A 22,550-nucleotide genomic window follows, 5' to 3' on the forward strand; every position below is an offset into this window, starting at 1 on the left:
AGTGGAGTGGAGGAGGAGTGTGGGGAGATAGTGGAGTGGAGTGGAGGAGGAGTGTGGGGAGACAGTGGAGTGGAGGAGGAGTGTGGGGAGACAGTGGAGTGGAGTGGAGGAGGAGTGTGGGGAGACAGTGCAGTGGAAGAGGAGTGTGGGGAGACAGTGGAGTGGAGGAGGAGGAGTGTGGGGAGACAGTGGAGTGGAGGAGGAGTGTGGGGAGACAGTGGAGTGGAGGAGGAGTGTGGGGAGACAGTGGAGGAGTGTGGGGGGACAGTGGAGTGGAGGAGGAGTGTAGGGAGACAGTGGAGTGGAGGAGGAGTGTGGGGAGACAGTGGAGGAGTGTGGGGGGACAGTAGAGTGGAGGAGGAGTGTGGGGAGACAGTGGAGTGGAGGAGGAGTGTGGGGAGACAGTGGAGGAGTGTGGGGGGACAGTGGAGTGGAGGAGGAGTGTGGGGATACAGTGGACAGTATATATCACCTAACAATATGCATAAACCTAAAATATGAGGATCATCTAATATATGCATCCCTGTAGATCTATTCCAATGTATGATAAAAGTCTGCTTTTCCCACTTATTTTCAAACTACAATACTCTGGGCTGAAGTAAATAACTACAGTTAACAGGTATTTTTAATATCAATTAAAGGTATAATTCCACCCAAAAATCTCTTTCAACCCCCGATTCTCCTCCTCCAAGTATCAGAACTGTTGTGTTTCAGGTCAGGGACCTCTGCAGGTTCTGACAACTCCCCTCCACCAGTGGTACCAACCCTGCTCCTTACAGAGTTGGCACAAGCAGTGCTGTATTAGCTTTTAACACAGGCACTGACATAACTGTCTGCAGACAGCATCTGATTTACCAAGTAATTCAGCGCCACTGAATTGACAGTTAACGGTGTTCGATAAGCAGCAGATACAGCGTTGGTTAGTTCTCCCAAACCGTGAGGGTCCCTGGCATTGGACGCCCACAGTTCTGCTAGCTGGTGAGAATGGGGATATTGGATAAAAGTTAAAATGATAATTCCCCCCACAGGTAACTAACTGGGGTTGGAAAGGCAGCCACAGACCGTCATCACTGTCAAAAGCATTATTAAACTGACTGTACTGCTGGTTAAATTTTATCCCTAGTGCCATAGTTTTAGGAGATAAGATAAACTATACAGAATTCGCCTATTAAGCAATATCCATGCAGCCTGTCGCGTGGAGGTCACACTGTGCAAACTGCGAGTTATGTAAAGCATAGAGAGGCAGGATGAGCACATTCAGCATCTCTGGGCAGGCTGTAGGTATGGGGTCAGTGGAAAGGTGGAGGTGGGAGGTGTACGATTTAGGGGGGTTAATTCAGGCCAATGGTTAGCTAGGAAGCACTGGAGGGAAGCTTAGCCCTGCCTCTGTGCTGGTGACGCCTTCACTGCCCCAGGCAAACAGCATAGGAATAGCTAAACTATCACTTCCCCAGACAGAAAGAGTGAGCCAGTGAAGGAAAAAGCAGGACACAGCGAGGGGGGGCAGGAGAAGTAGTATAGAGAGAGAGAGAGAGAGAGAGAGAGAGAACTTTGATGAAAAAAAGAGAAGGGGGAAGAGTCTGAGAGACAAAGGCGGCTCAGAGAAGTTGTGAAGTAGAAGAACTCAGAGAGGTGTGAAGTCAGGAGGAGAAAAGTGAACTTCAAGGAGAAGAAGAAAAGTTCAGGACTTTGCTCATCTGGATGTCATTTGATTGTTTGGGATCATCTCCAGTCCCCGGACACACGGTAAGATGCTCTCCTCATTGTATCTATCACCCCGTACAATAACACACATTTATGTGCATAACCCGGGATATTGTATTTACACACCGCTGCACACACTGTCAACACACACAGCCTGGGAGCACAGAAACAGGGGCAGGACAGTGTCAACTACTTAATGCTTGTTTTTACCTCTAAGACATAAAACTAACACAGAGCTGTGGTAAATAAACACAGTACAGATGTGGCTTCATGGGATGCTCAGGTAACACAACATCTGCAGCAGCATCCTCAGCCAGGGATATAAACATCAATACAACTGAGATGGGTCTGGTTCAGCCACTGCCATGGTGCCCAGCTCTGGAGCACCAGTTGACGTACCCGAGGTTGCCACTCTCCTCTGATTGCTCAGCCGGAAAGCCACAGACAGTGTCAGCTTCTACTTACTAACACAACGCACAAAGTGTGCACTCAGAACTACAGACAGACATGTACCTCTATACAGCAACGTCACATTCTACGGGTATTACACAAATTAGCACCACACACAGATATTCAGAAGTGTGGTGTGAAGCAATTGTACACAGCAGCACATAGCTACACATGCTACACAGAGACCTTCTGTCTGCTTCCCACACACAGCGCAAGCTGGCCGTGCAGAGGAGGCAGCCTGGAAGCTGTACAAAGCTGACACATGGACAGTGCACAGTACCACTGCTTGCTGCACATAGTGCCTGTGATCACACTGTGTACAATTAACCCTTCCTTCACTCCCCTGGAATGATCTCCTTTATGTTAGCGTCACGGTTCTACGCCCAACATCTTTACCTTAGAATATTCGTTTTTAGAAAATTTTAATTCCATTTCTCCCTCGATATCAAGGTATAATAAAAATTCCCCTATCGGCAATCAATCACTGCACCATAATTTACTTATTTAATCTTACTTAACTCTCATTATTCCATTTAAATGTCAATTATCCCCTCAACTTCCCTGGCTACCCTTCACCTATCACACCTCTTATATCCACAGCGTAACATCAATCCCTGCACTCAGTCAGCAATTTAATCTGATCCCAATAACATTTCATTTATCTTACCCCAGCATTTCCCATCCATTCTTCTCAACCTATTCCCATTACCATTATCACATTCCCTTATTTCCCCTAAGGTCACTCCACAATGTCCCCCTCACCTCTCGTTCAATCCATAACTTTTACCATCGCCTCCGCTTCCCACAAGTACTGCGTTTCCAAGTTTCTCATTACCTCATAACCTTTACATCCGTGCTCTACTGCCATCATCTTCTCTCTTGCTTATTGCCACCATCTGGTAATCACTCTTCACTAATTTATATAACTTCCGTCATTATATAATGTCCATTTTCATACTACATCATTGTATACTCTTATCCGTTGTCCCCTAATCATGTCCCTTTCACACATCTCCTCTATATTCCCATACTCACAATAAAAGGTAAAACATCTGGATTCAACTTATATCTGGCAACTCATTGTCACTCACTCTCCTTTATATATCTCTCTTCAGCATCTTGTCCCACTCACACTCTACTCCCCCAACAACAAGATCCCCTCATACCACAACCATCACTTACAGTATTTACACGACATTCTCCAAGTATTAATGGGGTGGCTGGGGGTCAAACAATACCGAATCATCGCTACTCTGTCACCTGGGTTTACACATTTAAAGGGGAATTCCACTTTCAGATAATTCTATTGTCCAGACAGATTTGATTTTCAATGCCCTTGGACGCGACAACAGATCTGCTGTGCAGACACAATTGTATCTAGTGCACAGTCCTGAGCTTCCCGGTCATCATATCCAAAGGCAATGAAAATAAACAAATCAGTCTGGACAATAGAATTTTCTAAAGTTGGAGTTGCCCTTTAACTCCTATAAGAGTACAGCTTAACAATAAGCAGGAGATGGAACAAAGAACAGGGCAAATAAAGATATGTGGATCCAGGTAAAGAGGGTTATTAGGGCAATACATCGGTGGGACAGTAATGGGGCATTTCACGCATTCAGCCAGGACAAGGTTCTCAATAAGACTATTTTGACAACAACCCAGATTACTCAGAGGCTGCGGCAGAGCCAAGAATAGAGTAATAGTGACAGGAATCAGGACATCCAACATTGTGATTACAGACAGAGACAGTGGCAGAATGAGTTCATAATGACGCCTTAATATCTCTGTGTGTCATCAGACACACTCAGTGGCAGTTCTGGGCTGTTGGAGAATCACAAGTACAGAAGCCTACAGAATACTATGGGGGTCACACAAACAGACTAAGGGCCACTGTCGGGGTCACACATGCAGCCAGTAAGAGTGTTAGGGCAGGAAATTCAGAGGAGCGATCTCCAGTATCATGCAGCCAATAGCAGAGCCAGGGGTCAGGTCTTGGAACTCTTTTATCCCCCCCGGGACCCCCACGTTTATTTTTATGTTGGGTGGGTGTAATAATACAGCTGCCAACTCTGAGCCTCATCCCAGCCTCTGTGGCTGAACCGCGGGGAGTGGCGATAATTAAAGGCTGGGTGGGGCAGGCAGCTTGTGAAGTAATGCCCAGAATGGTTTGGATAGGGAGGAGAGGAGCCCCCCTGTACTTGTGTGCGTGTGTGTATGTTTGTGTGTATACAAACACACAGGCGCTAAACTCTCTCTCCCTTGTGCAAGCCAACATAAGTAAAGGTAGTGATGATTAACATCTCTCCAAGACTTTTTTTTATTCATAGTTTACTTAAGTTCTAGCTCTGCGGCTTTTGTTGAACTACAATTCCCAAGATGCTCTGCTCGGAAGCGTTGGCATGCCCATGCACACCACAATCAGGAGCTATATTTACTAAATGGTGGGTTTGAAAAAGTGGAGATGTTGCCTATGGCAACCAATCAGATTCTAGCTTTCATTTATTTACTGCATTCTACAAAATGACAGCTAGAATCCGATTGGTTGCCATAGGCAACATCTCCACTTTTTCAAACCCGCAGTTTAGTAAATATGCCCCCAGGTGTTGTTCTGTAGGCATTAGGTTATGGCGAGCAGATAACAGCACAGCCCATCCAGTCTGCACATATTTCTACCTGATTTTGTACACGTGTGTGGTGATATCAGTTACTTTGCTTTTGTGTCACAGATCATGTCCAGAGGCAGACAAGCAGTGTCGCTCTATTTGTTTAGGAACTACAAGTCCCTGCATGACCTGCCACACTTTGGCTTTCCAACTGTGGCGGAACTACAAGTCCAAGTACGTCCTACTAGCCTCTGACTCCCCATAGAGATAGAAGCACACAATGGACTTGTAGTCCCACAGCAGCAGCTAGAGAACTACAGTTGCCTAACTCTGATCACGTCACCACATTCCATTACCGAGATAGAAAAAAATCCTATTTGTATCTGACTTCTGTCAGCTGGGAAGCTTTTTTTTTTTTTTTATTAAGTGCTTCCTCGCACCCTGCAGTTTATTCTGGCACCGTTCCTTCCTCTGTTGTACTTTCTTCAGTGGCTTTAATACATGTGACAGTCTCTGCCAAATGTCTATCCTCTTCAAGTAGATTGTGAGGTAAACATGGCTACACATTTGTAAGGGTTTACCCAGTGTACCTTGCTGCACCACCCCATCTGACTTCTACAGGACGTGTGTGAGAAAAGAAAGACAACTCTCTCACAGCTAATATGCAGATGAAGTACAAGCAGACTTTTCTTCTAAAGTCCTAAACACACTAACCTAGGGCCTGATTCATTAAGGATCTCAAATGAAGAGGATACTCATTTCAGTCTCCTGGACAAAACCATGTTACTATGGAAGGGGTGCAAATAAGTGTTCTGTTTTACACATAAGTTAAATACTGCCTGTTTTTTCATGTAACACACAAATATTTGATAGCTTATTTGTACACTGAAATTTAAAGTTGATATTTGTGTGTTACATGAAAAAACAGTCAGTAGTTAACTTATGTGTAAAACAGAACACTTATTTGCACCCCTTCCATTGTAACATGGTTTTGTCCAGGAGACTGAAATGAGAATCCTCTTCATTTAAGAACCTTAATGAATCAGGCCCCTACTTACTACTTTCATCACCATCCTAGTATTTCCTCTGTGAGGCTATTGCTGCATTAGTGACAATACCGTGTGAGTGTTCTGTCGCCAGAAACTTGTCTCTTCTTCCTGTAACAACCGGCTACACTTGTACCGACTGTCGCTAGTAACAGGTATATAGGGACAGTGTCCGCAGGTCACGTGGGACTACTAGATGCAGGGCACTGTCACTAGTGTAGCCCAGCCACGGCTTGATACATCCTTATATAGAGAGCATTATATAGAAACCTGAGCTTATTTAAAAAAGGAACTCCTGGAAATAAAACAAATAACATTTTAATGGAATGCTGCTATAGCCTGTTTCAAGAAACCTGCCCTACTTGTAGTTAGCAATCCCATTTGGCAAGGAAGGTGTTAAAAGGATGATGCCACAAGAGACTAAGCATCACTGCCATAAAGCATTAAGGGCTGTGTCTCAACTCCCCAGCATTACAAAGAACAGGGAAGGAGGCTTCTCCTCCGCAGGATCTTTATAAAGCTTTAATATCTTAAGCTGCTGTGATTTTACAGCCAAAACATACAGTTAGTCGATGTATAGACAGGTAGTGCATCATTAAGAGGGAACATGACAATAGGGCAATGCATCACAGAGATAGTTAAGGAGTGGGAGGCTGGAACTCATCCTACCTCGCTTATAATAGGCATTGTATTGCAAAGTCTTTGGAAATCGCACAGCATAATTATATATACTCACCCCAGGGCTATAATAGGAAAATATTTGTTATAGTTACTGGAGAGGAATACTTAAAGTGCAATACTCTGCAGATGTAGAAGTACATGTCAGATGCCCTGCAGAAGCAGCAGGTATAGGGGGATACTGTGCGGTATTGGACTGAATTGATGTGGAAGGATATGCAGGAAATAGGTGATGATCACTGATGTAAATATGGCTGGTGTACAGAGCATACACCAGGTCTGGACAACCTGCAGCTCTCCAGGTGTTGTGAAACTACAAGTCCCAGCATACCCTGTCTGCTCTCGGTTCGCTATCAACAGGTAAAGCATGCTGGGGTTTGTAGTTTTACAACATCTGGAGAGCCACAGATTGCCCAGTCCTGGTATACACAATGGGCCTGATTCATTAAGGAAAGTAAAGCAAAAAAAAAAAATGAGTAACTTTGCACCTGGGCAAAACCATGTTGCATTGGAAGGGGGAGGCAAATTTAAAATGTGAGGACAGATTTATAGGTGTGGTAGGGCATGCCCTATATCCACTTTAACTTTCAGTGTACAAATAAAGCTATCAAGTACTTGTGTGCTACATGAAAAAACATCCAGTATTTATCTTATGTGCAAAATCATAAACTAATTTGCACCCCTTGCATTGTGACATGGTTTTGTCCAGGAGAAAACTTACTCATTTTTTTTGCCTTACTTTCCTTAATGAATCAAGCCCAACGTGTATAGAATATTTTTTTTTAATGTCATATAGTTTTGTTTGATAGAGAAACTATATTTTTTATATAGACTTGTTTTGGTTTTTGTACTGTTCCTACAGACACGATTACTGTCTATAAACACTTATTTTCCTTCATAACAAAAAAAAATACTCTTCGATCATTAGAAAAGGCTGCAGGAATATTATTTTACATTAAATAATGACATTTTTCTTTAGAACTTTATTGAAGTGTACCCCTTCCTAAGATAGCAATCAATTCACTGGATATCAGTGAGGTGTGAGGTACAAAAGTGCTTCACAGTGCATGTGGTGGCAGCCATTTTGTAGCAAAACCAATATTTATTAGAATATTGCCCATCAATTCTGTAGAAATTAGGAACCTTACTGATGCCTGAGCGCAAAGTCCTGTCACCCACACACAGCCTTTTTGTGGGCTGATCCTTATAGGAAAGCAGACTATACTAACATCACACGCATGAGGCACTATTTCCTAGCGAACGGATTGGTCACTCATGAAATAGAGATATGTGTTCTTTGTATGTAAAACACAGCAAGTCATTTGTTAATAATATGCAATACTTGGCTGTCAGGCACAAGCAGGGTCACAGTAATAGGAAGTTATGTTTTCATATGCTGGAGGACCGCGGCCTGCTCTGCACGGACCATTGGCACAGGAAACGGTTTGCATGACGCTCTGCAGTCTTGACAGCGATTAAACTGCCATATCCTACAGACCAATCCAAAAAAGGCGCTTAATGATCAGCCACAATGTCACTGTCCTAAAGTTTACTTTTCCTATCAGTGAAAAGTGCCTCCAGGATCAATGACCCCCTCTGCTTCTGTTGTATTAACCCATAGCCTCCCACTAGCTTCCAGCACCCAGATGAGCTCACTGGTTAAAATTCCCAAAAGCTCTAATAAAATATTTTATCCAGTTGTTTATTTATCATCATCATCACCATTTATTTATATAGCGCCACTAATTCCGCAGCGCTGTACAGAGAACTCACTCACATCAGTCCCTGCCACATTGGAGCTTACAGCCTAAATTCCCTAACACACACAATGCCAATTTCTACTAAGTGGTACAATGGCATAATCTACCACCGCTAATTTCGTGTGCTACACACTTTAAGTGTTGGTATACCAGGTTTCAGGTGTTCAGGGGGTCTGTAACAGCTGTGATTCTGTGAGATGGACACTCAGACTCCACAGCAGAAGGTCCCTCGTGTTCCGACCTGCAGATGTCCAGAGACAGGGGAGGGCAGGGGAAAATGCCTTACACTGGGATTCCTAGCGACATAATGCTTGCTTATCAAAGGGCTTGCCGCTGGGCTACTACAGAATGCTGTTTATAGATGCACATATTCTATAGCCAGAGGTAGAATTGCATAGGCACACCTGGATGCATGCCATGAAATAGATCCATTTATCACTGGGCAAAAGTGCTATAGTATCTGTATAGTATGCTTGTAGCACGTAAATTGCACCAAAAACTACTTTAGATTGTAAGCTCACATGTCCAACGATCTCTAAATTTCTTGATTTAATTATGGCTAATTACGAAAAAATATTGCAAAATGAAAAAAGTGCAGTAGCCTATAGCAACCAATGAGAAATGAGCTTTGATCGTTCTAGTGAAAGTCAGACAATGAGAGCATCTGATTGGATCACTATTTGCACCTTTTGGAATATGTCAGTACTTTATAAATACTGGCTACTAATACTCAGGGTATTGCAGCCACCTACTACATAAACACTGTATGTTCTGGTGAACTTTTAATGCCCATCATTATTATTGCTGTACAATCTCAGATCTTTACTCAGCCCCTGCTCCAGTGGAGCTTACAATCTATTTTGCATACCACTGGCAGATACACATACGCACATTATAGCCGATACACCTGGAAGGAGACCCACAAGAACCAACACAACAAAGATATCACTGTGGACCCTGGGTTAGCTACTACTATGCGGTCTATTCAGTCATTCTTTGTGATTGATAGGGATAGTAGTCCAAGCTGGAAAGCCTAGTGTAGGCTTACAGACATATAAAACATTCATATATACGTAGTCACGTATAGGACACATTTAATAAGAAGGGTGTTATACTTTGCCTCGCTTCACTTTAAGTCTTAAAACAGATGACTAACGTCTACTTTCTCATCCCATCAGTGCTTAGCACAGCCCTACTCGTATTCATTTAATATGATTTATTATTAGAATGTTTATTAGCAGCTTCACCCTGCCGAGTCACCGGCTTGTGATATGTAGTAAAATGTCTCATACGTATTTCCGTGTTGGCCTGTACTAATCTAGCTAAAGGTTTGATTGCGTGCCAATAAATAACAAAATACTGCTAAAATTTGTCCCATTTAATTCACCTAGACTGGGTTAAATAATTCTTATTAAATATAATGCCTCTTATTATACCACCCCCCCATGCCCCAGATTACTTAGAGCAGAGATTCCAAATCGTGCTGCAGATCAAATTGATGGAAAACTCAATCCGCCCAGTCTTATACAGTGGACTATACAGATAGCAACACACAGATGTAAGAGGCAGCGAAAATGAGCCAAGCACAAACGTCTGACTTCAGGGGCAGAGGTCTAAGAAACCCCTTTAATTCAGCCCATATTATTTCAACTGGGAAAATGGGAGCAGAACATTTGTAAATATTTATCAAAGCTGGTGCACGTAGAAAACACGCTGTAACCCATGGCAACCAATTTGATGTATATGTTTAGGAAAGAAAACCAAGACACCCCAGATGTACACCCAGCTCAGAGCATAGCAGTGGTTGGCTGAGACAACAGGATGGTACCTGGGATAGCAAGAGCAACAATCTCAGAAGCCCACCTTAAACCACACTCACTTTTACCATCAGGATAGTTATGTGTAAAGTTTACTCCTGACAGGATGACACTGCTTCCCCCCCCCCCCCCCCTCCAATTCTCCAGACAGCACAAGCCTTGCTTACCCCCCTTGTAGCAATTACCAAATTGCCCCTCCTCTCCCCACCATCTGTAACATCTCTGCACTTATCCCTCTTTATTCTAGTCCATTCTCTCCTCTCACCTCTGCCCCCCCATCTCACAGCTGCACATTCCTCAGAATATTACCTGCCTCCTACTGACCCCTTCCTTAACTCTGTCAGTACAGGCTCTGATACAGACATATACACATTCTATCTCTACTGATCTCCTGATGTACTCATGCGGAAGAGAACTCTGGCAATATGTACTGATGGAAAAAGCCATGCCCATACATTGTTTTCTGCAGGGATTTGCAAGATAATTGTGGGAATTCTCAAGCATTTACTTTATGCACACACACAATTCAGCTAATAGGAAGGGACTGCGAGGCAGAGGCTGTAGAGAGGGGACTGTAGAACAGTATCTGTGCGAGGCAGAGGCTGTAGAGACGGGACTACAGAACAGTGTCTGTGCGAGGCAGAGCCTCTAGACAGGGGACTGGAGAACAGTGTCTGTGCGAGGCAGAGCCTCTAGACAGGGGACTGCAGAACAGTGTCTGTGCGAGGCAGAGCCTCTAGACAGGGGACTGGAGAACAGTGTCTGTGCGAGGCAGAGCCTCTAGACAGGGGACTGGAGAACAGTGTCTGTGCGAGGCAGAGCCTCTAGACAGGGGACTGCAGAACAGTGTCTGTGCGAGGCAGAGCCTCTAGACAGAGGACTGTAGAACAGTGTCTGTGCGAGGCAGAGCCTCTAGACAGGGGACTGGAGAACAGTGTATGTGCGAGGCAGAGGCTCTAGACAGGGGACTGTAGAACAGTGTCTGTGTGAGGCAGAGCCTCTAGACAGGGGACTGTAGAACAGTGTCTGTGCGAGGCAGAGCCTCTAGACAGGGGACTGTAGAACAGTGTCTTTGCGAGGCAGAGCCTCTAGACAGGGGGACTGTAGAACAGTGTATGTGCAAGGCAGAGCTCTAGACAGAGGACTGGAGAACAGTGTATGTGCGAGGCAGAGCTCTAGACAGAGGACTGGAGAACAGTGCGAGGCAGGACCTCTAGACAGGGGACTGTAGAACAGTGTCTGTGCGAGGCATGACCTCTAGACAGGGGACTGTAAAACAGTGTCTGTGCGAGGCAGGACCTCTAGACAGGGGACTGTAGAACAGTGTCTGTGCGAGGCAGAGCCTCTAGACAGGGGACTGTAGAACAGTGTATGTGCGAGGCAGGACCTCTAGACAGAGGACTGGAGAACAGTGCAAGGCAGGACCTCTAGACAGGGGACTGTAGAACAGTGTCTGTGCGAGGCAGGACCTCTAGACAGGGGACTGTAGAACAGTGTCTGTGCGAGGCAGGACCTCTAGACAGGGGACTGTAGAACAGTGTCTGTGCGAGGCAGGACCTCTAGACAGGGGACTGTAGAACAGTGTCTGTGCGAGGCAGGACCTCTAGACAAGGGACTGTAGAACAGTGTCTGTGCGAGGCAGGACCTCTAGACAAGGGACTGTAGAACAGTGTCTGTGCGAGGCAGGACCTCTAGACAAGGGACCGTAGAACAGTGTATGTGTAAGGTAAAGCCTGTAGAGTGGGGACTGTATAAGCTTGTATGTCTGAAGCAGATTCTATAGAATTGTGTCTGTGCAAGGCAAAGTCTGTAGAGAGGTAACTGTAGAAGTGTGTCTTTGTGAGGCAAAGTCTGTAGAAAGGGGAATGTAGAAGTGTGTCTGTGTGAGGCTGAGCCTCTATGGTGGGGACTGGAGAAGTGTGTAGAGAAAAGAGCCGGAGTAACTTGTGTGAGGCACAGGGAAACAGTAGAAGTGTGTCAGTGTGAGGCAGAGAGTCTAGATGGGGACTGGAGGAGTGTTTCTATACAAGACTGTGTGGCCTAGGACACAGCCTTTTATCTACATGATGTTTTAGAAGTGACAGACGAGAAGGGGGGTCTACATACCGGTAGGGGCTGTGTTTATACACACAGGGCATGGCCTGACAAGCACAAGCCTTTCTTGTGCTGGAGTTGAAAGGTCATCTAACCTTAATGATAGGGGTACAAATACCAGGATATATTGTTAACTAATTCACTACAAGACAGAAGTATCCTGTCACCACAAGATATACTAGTATTTTCTATGTGTTTTTATGCTTTTCTATGTGTTTTAGTACCATGTGTTAATTATATCTTGTTGTTTCATTTTAACAGAATTTGCATCATGTATCTGCCCTTTGTATGGACTGTGCTACTTAGCACTGCTTACACTCTCCTCATTGAAGGTTGTCCAGATGGCTGTCAATGCAACCAACCATTTACCGTCTTCTGCTCGACTCGCAAGAACCCCAACTTTCCCCGAAGCATACCTCAGAACACTATCCAATTGTACCTCTTTGGAAATGGCATCAGCCTGGTAGAGGAAAGCAGCTTCTCAGGTCTGTGGGAACTGCAGCTCTTAGACCTGTCTCATAACAAGCTCTCTAAACTACCCGGAGGGGTCTTCAAAAGCTTGGCAAACCTCAGCAACCTGGACCTCTCATCCAACCAAATTAGTGAGATCTCTGCAGAGACATTTCAGGGGCTAGGTCGACTAGAGAGGTTATACCTCAGTGAGAACCAAATTCGCAGCATTCATCCAGATGCCTTCAGAGGCCTTGAGAAACTACTGGAACTAAAGTTGATAAAGAATCAATTGGTAGTCACTCCAGCCTTCTCTCTCCCACATCTTCTACTCTTGGATCTCAGCTATAATTCTATCCCTTCCATCCAACCTGGGACATTCCATGCAAGCAATATTGAAACTTTACGGTTGGCTGGTTTAGGTTTGAAAGAGGTACCAGCAGGTCTTTTAAACGTTCTTAAGAATCTTCATGAACTGGACATATCGGACAATCAGCTGAATAAGGTGCCTACTGGTCTACGTGGCTTAACCAAACTCAATCTTGCTGGCAACACTGCAATTTCTCAGCTTCAACCTGATGACTTTTCTGGCCTTACTAGGTTACAAGACTTAGACTTAAGTGGATTAAGCCTGCGCACTTTGCCAAAGGGTTTATTTCAATATTCAACAGGACTCCGTGGTGTGAGCTTGGCAGAAAACCCTTTCAATTGTGTGTGCCTATTAAGCTGGCTAACAGAATGGTTGAGGATCAATGGGCTTTCTCTACTCCGCTCAGAAGAAACTCGCTGCCACTTCCCTCCCAAAAATGCTGGTAAGATCTTGAGCAATTTGCAGAACTCTGAATTTGGCTGTCCTGTACCAACAACGGTCTTTGTGCCTACAACCATAGCACCTAGCAGTACAGCAGCACCACCTGTACCCACCAATCCTAGGCTAACATATACCGTGACCACTGTCACTACCACCACAATTTCACCTAAACACCCAATAGATGAAGAACTCGCTCCACCCACTCTATATGATCAGCTGTGTCCGCCTCAAACTTGCTTAAATGGTGGCTTTTGCCGCTTGGATTCACTAGGTGAACTGGAATGTGACTGTCCAATTGGATTCTACGGAATGTACTGTGAGATGTTGACGTTAACACCAGTAGATTTTACTGAGCAGCCAACAATACAGCTGCAAGTGCTTGAAGTGACTAGCAGTTCTCTCAAAGTAGATCTACAAAGTTATATCCAAAGTAAGAAACATCTACCAGGGCTTAGGCTGACAGTGCAAAATCTCTCTGGACCAGACCATCGGCCTGTTATCTACCAGCTGCCGCCAACACTCCCACACTATACACTGATGGAACTGGCTGCTAACAGCACTTATAAGATCTGTCTTGGAACCATGCGTGATGTAAACCCAGAGACTGAACTATGCACTGAGGCACAGACTACAGGAGAATCTCCAAAACACAGTGCCCACATTACTCATACCCAGGAGGGAAGTCTGACTTTAGTTTTGGTGCCTGCTGTAGCTGCTGGTATCCTCCTCTTGGTGGTCATAATAAGTGCTGTCTGCTATGCACGGAGACGTAGAGAAAAGGCACACACAGGTGAGATCGGAGGTCCACTGGAGTTGGAAGGTGTTAAAACAGCACTTGAAGAGAAGGAAGAGTTAAAAAAATTGCCTGAAAGTCCAAATAGTCCAGAAAAAGGGGGCGAGTCGGAAGAGCCTCTCATGCAGTCTGCCAGAGTTGGAAATAATAACGATGCACCTACGGGTCGGCTTCCACACTCTTACTTTTAAGCTGGAGACCGACACCAAACCTAGGGACCCAAACACACTCCTGGTACCAAGCAGCGGGAATTTCTAAGGTATCTTTCATAAGACATGTCTGAGCTTGCTGGGAGACCTGCCCAGAAGACAGCTGTGCTGTCTAGGCATTTGGGCAGAGGACAATAAAGGAGGGCTCATCTGCTTGCAGCTCCAAATACAAAACGATGAGCAGGGGTAATATCTAGAAACAATTGCATGCCAGCGCAACAGTTACCGCTTGTATGTTACCCAGAAACACCCTGCGGCCAATAGGGTTTTTCTTACGGACATCGGAGAGACAGATGTTCTAAGCTCAGTGCTGGGACTCAGACTCAGGCCACACATGGGTCTGGAAAGACATTATAGCTGAGCAAAGGCAAAAAAGAAAACAAGCAAAAAAAACCAACCCAGAATAAAAGAAAACAAAAAGAACTTACAAGCCTTCTAACACGAAGGGGCACTTACTTGACTGGACAGAACAGCATTTCATTAAGTTTTTAAATATTAAAAGCATGCATCCTATGCCCATGAAGGTGAACAATTAATTTGTCCTGACAAATGAACGGTAATGTCAGGGAAATTTGGGGATGGCGGGGGTACAAGGCACCGATTGCTGGACAAGGTGGTGCCGATAAGTAATAATTGGCCGCCGTGTAATAAATATTGATTCTTTTTATGTGTCTGGTTTTCTGTTTTATTATTTTTGTTACTCCCGCGGCACAGAGTTGAAGCTCTGCAATCAACTACAGGCAGGATATTCTGACACTTGTAGTTCCACACCACCTGGAGAGCCACAGGCTGTCTGCCTCTGCTCTCAGACATAGTATAAATTCCAAGAGTAAGTGGTTTTGCAGAATCAGACACCACATTGCAGTGCTTCTCAAGGATACGTGGCCGTTCTGCAGCCTCTAATTGTCTGCCAAGGTCTCACTTTCAATTTTTCCAACAACTATGAAGTAAGGGGAAAAAGTGAGGTATCAGCTCATCTGCTGAAGCCATTAGAACCAGACCGCTCCAATTGGAAGGCGTGTGCATAGGTTAAGTGGAGGGGGATGATATAGGGGGTGGCTGATATGTGGGCCCCTTAGGAAAGCTATGACTGCTCATCAACCCTTTCGTTGCAAAAGAATACCCTAGCTTACATTGGGAGCAATAGAGGAGCTTTGTTTTAAAAGGTAAGATGTAGAATGCATTGATTAATGCTCGCCTTCATTATGCTACAGTGCTACAGAGCTGTTATGCCAAGCCACTTCCTGTTGGAGACCTGGACACTCTCATTGTCATGTATGTGCTCATCTCCAGAGCCCTGTGTGTAGTGTAACATTTACCAGATCACGCTAATGACTTAACCCAGAGGGGTTGTGGAGCAGACTGCTGCTGGCGATGTGCACAAAGGATTGTTGCTTTGATCAGTACAGCCTCCATCTAAAAATAGCTTCCGTTTGTGATCTGCAGAGCACTGTCACAGTTTCTCCTATATGACATATACCCCCCTAAAATCCCAAAAATGCATTTCCTCTCACTGTATATAAATTCAGAGCCTGATTACGTGAGCTGAGTGCGCTGTGTCATCTGCTGCGCTGTGACATCTTACAGTACCCTTAGACTTCCTACCTGTGTGACACTTGCAGGAGAGCTTGCAGTCAGAGTTGGAGTTCAGGAGTAAGAAGGGGGATGGGGGGGGGGGGTCTGGAAGTCATTATCTGTGCTGGGCAGGAGGTCTGCAGCTAATCTGTGGCGAGTGTGCAGGGAGTAAGAAGGAGGGAGGGGGCAGGTGTGTGCATCCTGAGGCCATGTTTTATATTACAAGGAAAGAAAGGTCTCTCTGTGAAGGAGAGATATTATCCAAATATCAGTGGGGTGGGGGAGAGAAGCAGGGGCAGTACATTGCCTTGACAGACTAGAGGAAAAACAGACAGGCAGAAAGCGTCAGAGACGGGTTGAGATTTATACTATACGTGTGTGTATTATAATATATATATATATATATATATATATCACACACACACACACACTGTAGATGGAGGTAATGAGTTCATGCATGTCATTAATGAATTCAGAAAGAGTCAGAGGTACTAGGTTAGTACTTGTTATGTATGAAGGGATATTCACACATCGGTAGCAGGTTAGTGATTATTATGTAATTATAATGTAAGAATGAAGAGAGATTGAAGAAGAATTCATACGGACAACAATAAGGCCATGAATGGATGAGTACATGACACAGAGGATCGAGAGCAGCACAAGATATGAGTGCAGGCAGGAGTGAGTTGCAGTACATGGTAGAGAGGAATGATAGCAGCACAGGGTATAAGTGAGTGCAGGAGTGAGTTGCAGCACATGGTATAAGTGAGTGCAGGAGTGTTGCAGTACATGGTAGAGAGGAATGATAGCAGCACAGGGTATAAGTGAGTGCAGGAGTGAGTTGCAGTACATGGTAGAGAGGAATGATAGCAGCACATGGTATGAGTGAGTACAATAGTGAGTTGCAGCACATGGTATAAGTGAGTGCAGGAGTGAGTTGCAGCACATGGTATAAGTGAGTGCAGGAGTGTTGCAGTACATGGTAGAGAGGAATGATAGCAGCACAGGGTATAAGTGAGTGCAGGAGTGAGTTGCAGTACATGGTAGAGAGGAATGATAGCAGCACAGGGTATAAGTGAGTGCAGGAGTGAGTTGCAGTACATGGTAGAGAGGAATGATAGCAGCACAAGGTATAAGTGAGTGCAGGAGTGAGTTGCAGTACATGGTATAAGTGAGGGCAGAAGTGAGTTGCAGTACATGGTAGAGAGGAATGATAGCAGCACATGGTATGAGTGAGTACAATAGTGAGTTGCAGCACATGGTATAAGTGAGTGCAGGAGTGAGTTGCAGCACATGGTATAAGTGAGTGCAGGAGTGTTGCAGTACATGGTAGAGAGGAATGATAGCAGCACAGGGTATAAGTGAGTGCAGGAGTGAGTTGCAGTACATGGTAGAGAGGAATGATAGCAGCACAAGGTATAAGTGAGTGCAGGAGTGAGTTGCAGTACATGGTAGAGAGAAATTATAGCAGCACAGGGTATAAGTGAGTGCAGGAGTGAGTTGCAGCACATGGTATAAGTGAGTGCAGGAGTGTTGCAGTACATGGTAGAGAGGAATGATAGCAGCACAGGGTATAAGTGAGTGCAGGAGTGAGTTGCAGTACATGGTAAGAAGAATGATAGCAGCACATGGTATGAGTGAGTACAATAGTGAGTTGCAGCACATAGCATAAGTGAGGGCAGAAGTGAGTTGCAGTACATGGTAGAGAGGAATGATAGCAGCACATGGTAAGAGTGAGTACAATAGTGAGTTGCAGCACATGGTATAAGTGAGTGCAGGAGTGTTGCAGTACATGGTAGAGAGGAATGATAGCAGCACAGGGTATAAGTGAGTGCAGGAGTGAGTTGCAGTACATGGTATGAATGAGTGCAGGAGTGAGTCGCAGTACATGGTATAATAAGTGAGTGCAGGAGTGAGTTGAAGCACATGGTATGAATGAGTGCAGGAGTGAGTTAGAGTACATGGTAGAGAGGAATGATAGCAGCACATGGTATGAGTGAGTACAATAGTGAGTTGCAGCACATGGTATAAGTGAGTGCAGGAGTGTTGCAGTACATGGTAGAGAGGAATGATAGCAGCACAGGGTATAAGTGAGTGCAGGAGTGAGTCGCAGTACATGGTATAAGTGAGGGCAGAAGTGAGTTGCAGTACATGGTAGAGAGGAATGATAGCAGCACATGGTAAGAGTGAGTACAATAGTGAGTTGCAGCACATGGTATAAGTGAGTGCAGGAGTGTTGCAGTACATGGTAGAGAGGAATGATAGCAGCACAGGGTATAAGTGAGTGCAGGAGTGAGTCGCAGTACATGGTATAAGTGAGGGCAGGAGTGAGTTGCAGCACATGGTATAAGTGAGGGCAGAAGTGAGTTGCAGTACATGGTAGAGAGGAATGATAGCAGCACATGGTATGAGTGAGTACAATAGTGAGTTGCAGCACATGGTATAAGTGAGTGCAGGAGTGAGTTGCAGCACATGGTATAAGTGAGTGCAGGAGTGTTGCAGTACATGGTAGAGAGGAATGATAGCAGCACAGGGTATAAGTGAGTGCAGGAGTGAGTTGCAGTACATGGTATGAATGAGTGCAGGAGTGAGTCGCAGTACATGGTATAAGTGAGTGCAGGAGTGAGTTGAAGCACATGGTATGAATGAGTGCAGGAGTGAGTTAGAGTACATGGTATAGAGGAATGATAGCAGCAAAGGATGTGAGTGCAGGAGTGATCACAGAACAGACAATGAACGAGTGCAGTATTAAGTGAGAGGAGTGAGCATAGCACACGATACAGGGTACTGAGTGCAGGACACAATACACAGGAGTGAGTGAGAAGCACAAACGGAGGAGTGAAACCTCAGAATGAGGCCTTTGTTTGGCTCTCAGACACCGGCCCCTGGATTCCTGCTGGAATTTGCTGCTGTGTAAATATTTTCACTCTGGACGCGTCTCTCTTCCAATCCCTTAAATCTGCGCCAACTTCTAGCCTCAAATTAAAAACCAGACTCTGTACTGAAAAGCATGCTGGGATATTGTACCCCGCACAAAGCTCTCTTATGTCTTGTTATTAACTCTCTGCGGTCTGGGATATTGCCAAAAACCTGCAGTTCTCCTTCATTAACCCCGTTGTCAGAGCATTATAACCATATCAATCAGTTGACTTACAGATTGTTATGTAATTAACTTTCACCTATATACCTGCAAAATATGTTTATTCATTCTCTCCCAACACCTATTGTATCCAAACCACTGGGTGACTATTGTGCCTTTCTCGTGCACCAATTCTAAAGCACTACAAGAAAAGCTAACAATTTGTGAGACAAAAGAAGATTTAGCCACTTAAAAGCAAACACCTGCAGCATATTGCATTAGTAAGCAATGCTCTGCTGACAGAGGTTGCAGAACAAATCTTAATCCACCTCTTCTTAAAAATAATAATAAAAAATAAATTACCCTTTTGTCACCACAAAGTCTTACATGAACGTTGTTAAAATTCTAACCACTTGGCGCACACGGGGTTAACGTTTTCATATGATTCAATCCCTTAATTTATCCCCTTCATTAACTAAATCAACGTTAGCATCTGGGAGCCATTTCTGAATGGACATTAAAATCTGCCAGAGCTAAGACTGGATAGAAGGGGGGTGAGGGGTGAGGTAAGAGAACTTATTTCTGGTATAATTATGGGGTCAGCTGGTCCCATTGGGACGGAGACTGAGGGCTATGTGGAGAGACGGGAGGAGGCGGTGAGGGGGGAAGAGTTGCCAGAGTTAGGCACTCACCTAAGAATTACCACTCTGTGGTCTATATACATATTTAGGAGATGAGCTGTATATACCACAAGATGGGCGATATCCTGCCATGCCGAAGAGCAGAGCTTACCCGGACTGGATTAGAAGTCAGGATGCTTGAGGCCTGGCTCTGACCTGTTTATTTTATGATTGCTATGGAGATCAGCCGCTGTCTGAGCTCTTGCTAAATAAACCTACTCCTGGAGACTAGGAAACAAGGAGAGTGGGGGGTGGAAGAAAGGCACAGATGAATATCTACAAATAAAAATCTACAGTGATACACATAAATCTATTACCATAATGCTGTGGACATTAACTGGCACAAGCAACTCGCCTCAACACTATTTACATCCTCAAATAATTATTTTGCATAATGCAGTTTTAATTAAACTGCAGTACTTTACATAAAGCGTTGCCTACACATCTACAAAGAGCACTGATCCGCACCGGAGTGCCTTGGTGATCCGCTCCGGAGTGCCTTGGTGATCCGCCCTGGATGATCCGCACCGGAGTGCCTTGGATGATCCGCACCGGAGTGCCTTGGATGATCCGCTCCGGAGTGCATTGGTGATCCGCTCCGGAGTGCCTTGGTGATCCGCTCCGGAGTGCCTTGGTGATCCGCTCCGGAGTGCCTTGGTGATCCGCTCCGGAGTGCCTTGGTGATCCGCTCCACGCACTTCTAGCTGCATGAAGGACATCTCTACCAAGTAATTGTGCGCAGAGACACAAAGACAACCTCCAGAAGCGCACTGTGCTAGAGTATAAACTCTACAATGATCTCCAACCTCCTACTCATTTAGCATCACACCATTTAGTTAAATAAAAAACTTTTTTATCTAAAATACTGCCTGGATCAGCCTGATGTATGGCCTATATTAATGAGCGAGCAGGGGGGGGATAAGGATTGTCTTTATTATAGCTGGTAATTTTGTGTGTGATGTGTTTTATTATATTGCTCACCGTGCGCCTGGAAAGCCGCATCTCTACCTAAGTGCAATATCAAGGTGCAAAAACGGGGCCATTAAAGTGTAGTAAGGAACCCTGCGGTGAGCTGGTGCAAGTGCTTTTGCAGAATGGAAATGGCAAGGAATTGTCTGAAAATGCACACGCCCCACCCCTTTATCTCGTATTCAATAGTTGTTCACTGCAACCTGAAATCTTGTTTCTACAACATATCTGCTAGGAACGCCTTCCCAACATGTCTCCCCTCTGCTGGTGCAAACTGCCGCTGCTCGCAAATGTCGCCATCTTATTACGCAAATCAACTACAGCTGCTGTATTACATGATCCCTCATCTATCACTGCTGTATTACATGATCCCTCATCTATCACTGCTGTATTACATGACCTCTCTTCCATCACTGCTGTATTACATGACCTCTCTTCTATCACTGCTGTATTACATGACCTCTCTTCCATCACTGCTGTATTACATGACCTCTTTTCTATCACTGCTGTATTACATGGCCTTTCTTCTATCACTGCTGTATTACATGGCCTCTCTTCTATCACTGCTGTATTGCGTGACCTCTCTTCTATCACTGCTGTATCACATGACATCTCTTCCATCACTGCTGTATTACATGACCTCTCTTCTATCACTGCTGTATTACACGACCTCTCTTCTATCACTGCTGTATTACATGACATCTCTTCCATCACTGCTGTATTACATGACCTCTCTTCTATCACTGCTGTATTACGTGACCTCTCTTCTATCACTGCTGTATTACGTGACCTCTCTTCTATCACTGCTGTATTACGTGACCTCTCTTCTATCACTGCTGTATTACATAGCCTTTCTTCTATCACTGCTGTATTACATGACATCTCTTCTATCACTGCTGTATCACATGACATCTCTTCCATCACTGCTGTATCACATGACCTCTCTTCTATCACTGCTGTATTACATGACTTCTCTTCTATCACTGCTGTATTACATGACATGACCCATCATCCTCTCTCTCCCGTATCTATCACTTATCTATCACATGACCCATCATCCTGTATATATCACTTATCTAATCACATGACCCATCATCCTCTATCCGTCACTTATCTATCACATGACCCATCATCTTGTATATATCAATCTATAAACATGACCCACCATCCTTTATCTGTCCCGTCTCTATTACTTATCTATAATATGACCCATCATCCTATATCTGTCCTGTATCTATCACATGACCCATCATCCTATATCTATCACTGCTCTAATACAGACTATAAAATCTTGTCTTTCTCACTGATATATTACAAGATGCCTCATCCTATAACTATCATTGCTTTATTACATGACCCTTCATCCTGTAACTGCACTGTGTTAATACGCTGCTATTAGAATACATATATTACCATGTCTATACTACTGTAATTCTAATCTTAGAACTTTGTCTATATTATAAGCCCTAAACTAAAGCAGAAGAAGAACAGATACGCTGTCGCCTGAGCAGTCTGAGTCGGCACAAAAGACAAACAATTACAACCAGATGGTGTCTGACCGATCTCCAAAAATCATCATGAGTTATTTATATAGCGCCACTAATTCCGCAGCGCTGTACAGAGAACTCATTCACATCAGTCCCTGCCCCATTGGGGCTTACAGTCTAAATTCCCTAACATACACACACACAGACAGAGGGACTAGGGTCAATTTAATAGCAACCAATTAGCCTACTAGAATGTTTTTGGAGTGTGGGGAGGAAACTGGAGCACCCAGAGGAAACCCACGCAAACACGGGGAGAACATACAAACTCCTCACAGATAAGGCCAT

At 44.6% G+C, this 22,550-nt stretch overlaps 2 protein-coding genes across 3 annotated transcripts in view; one reads left to right on the forward strand and one right to left on the reverse strand.

The window, feature by feature from the left end:
* PAM16 (presequence translocase associated motor 16) overlaps positions 1–22,550 on the reverse strand; it is a 100,488-nt gene that overhangs the window by 44,609 nt on the left and 33,329 nt on the right. The window lies entirely within an intron of this gene.
* On the forward strand, positions 1,337–15,082 carry VASN (vasorin). The gene is made up of 2 exons (XM_075179434.1): positions 1,337–1,746; positions 12,414–15,082. Exon 2 carries the CDS (start codon positions 12,424–12,426, stop codon positions 14,395–14,397), a length of 1,974 nt encoding a protein of 657 aa, XP_075035535.1. The 5' UTR covers positions 1,337–1,746; positions 12,414–12,423; the 3' UTR covers positions 14,398–15,082.

Source organism: Mixophyes fleayi, chromosome 7 (assembly GCF_038048845.1).
Source record: "Mixophyes fleayi isolate aMixFle1 chromosome 7, aMixFle1.hap1, whole genome shotgun sequence".
In the NCBI taxonomy this organism is placed as follows: domain Eukaryota; kingdom Metazoa; phylum Chordata; class Amphibia; order Anura; family Limnodynastidae; genus Mixophyes; species Mixophyes fleayi.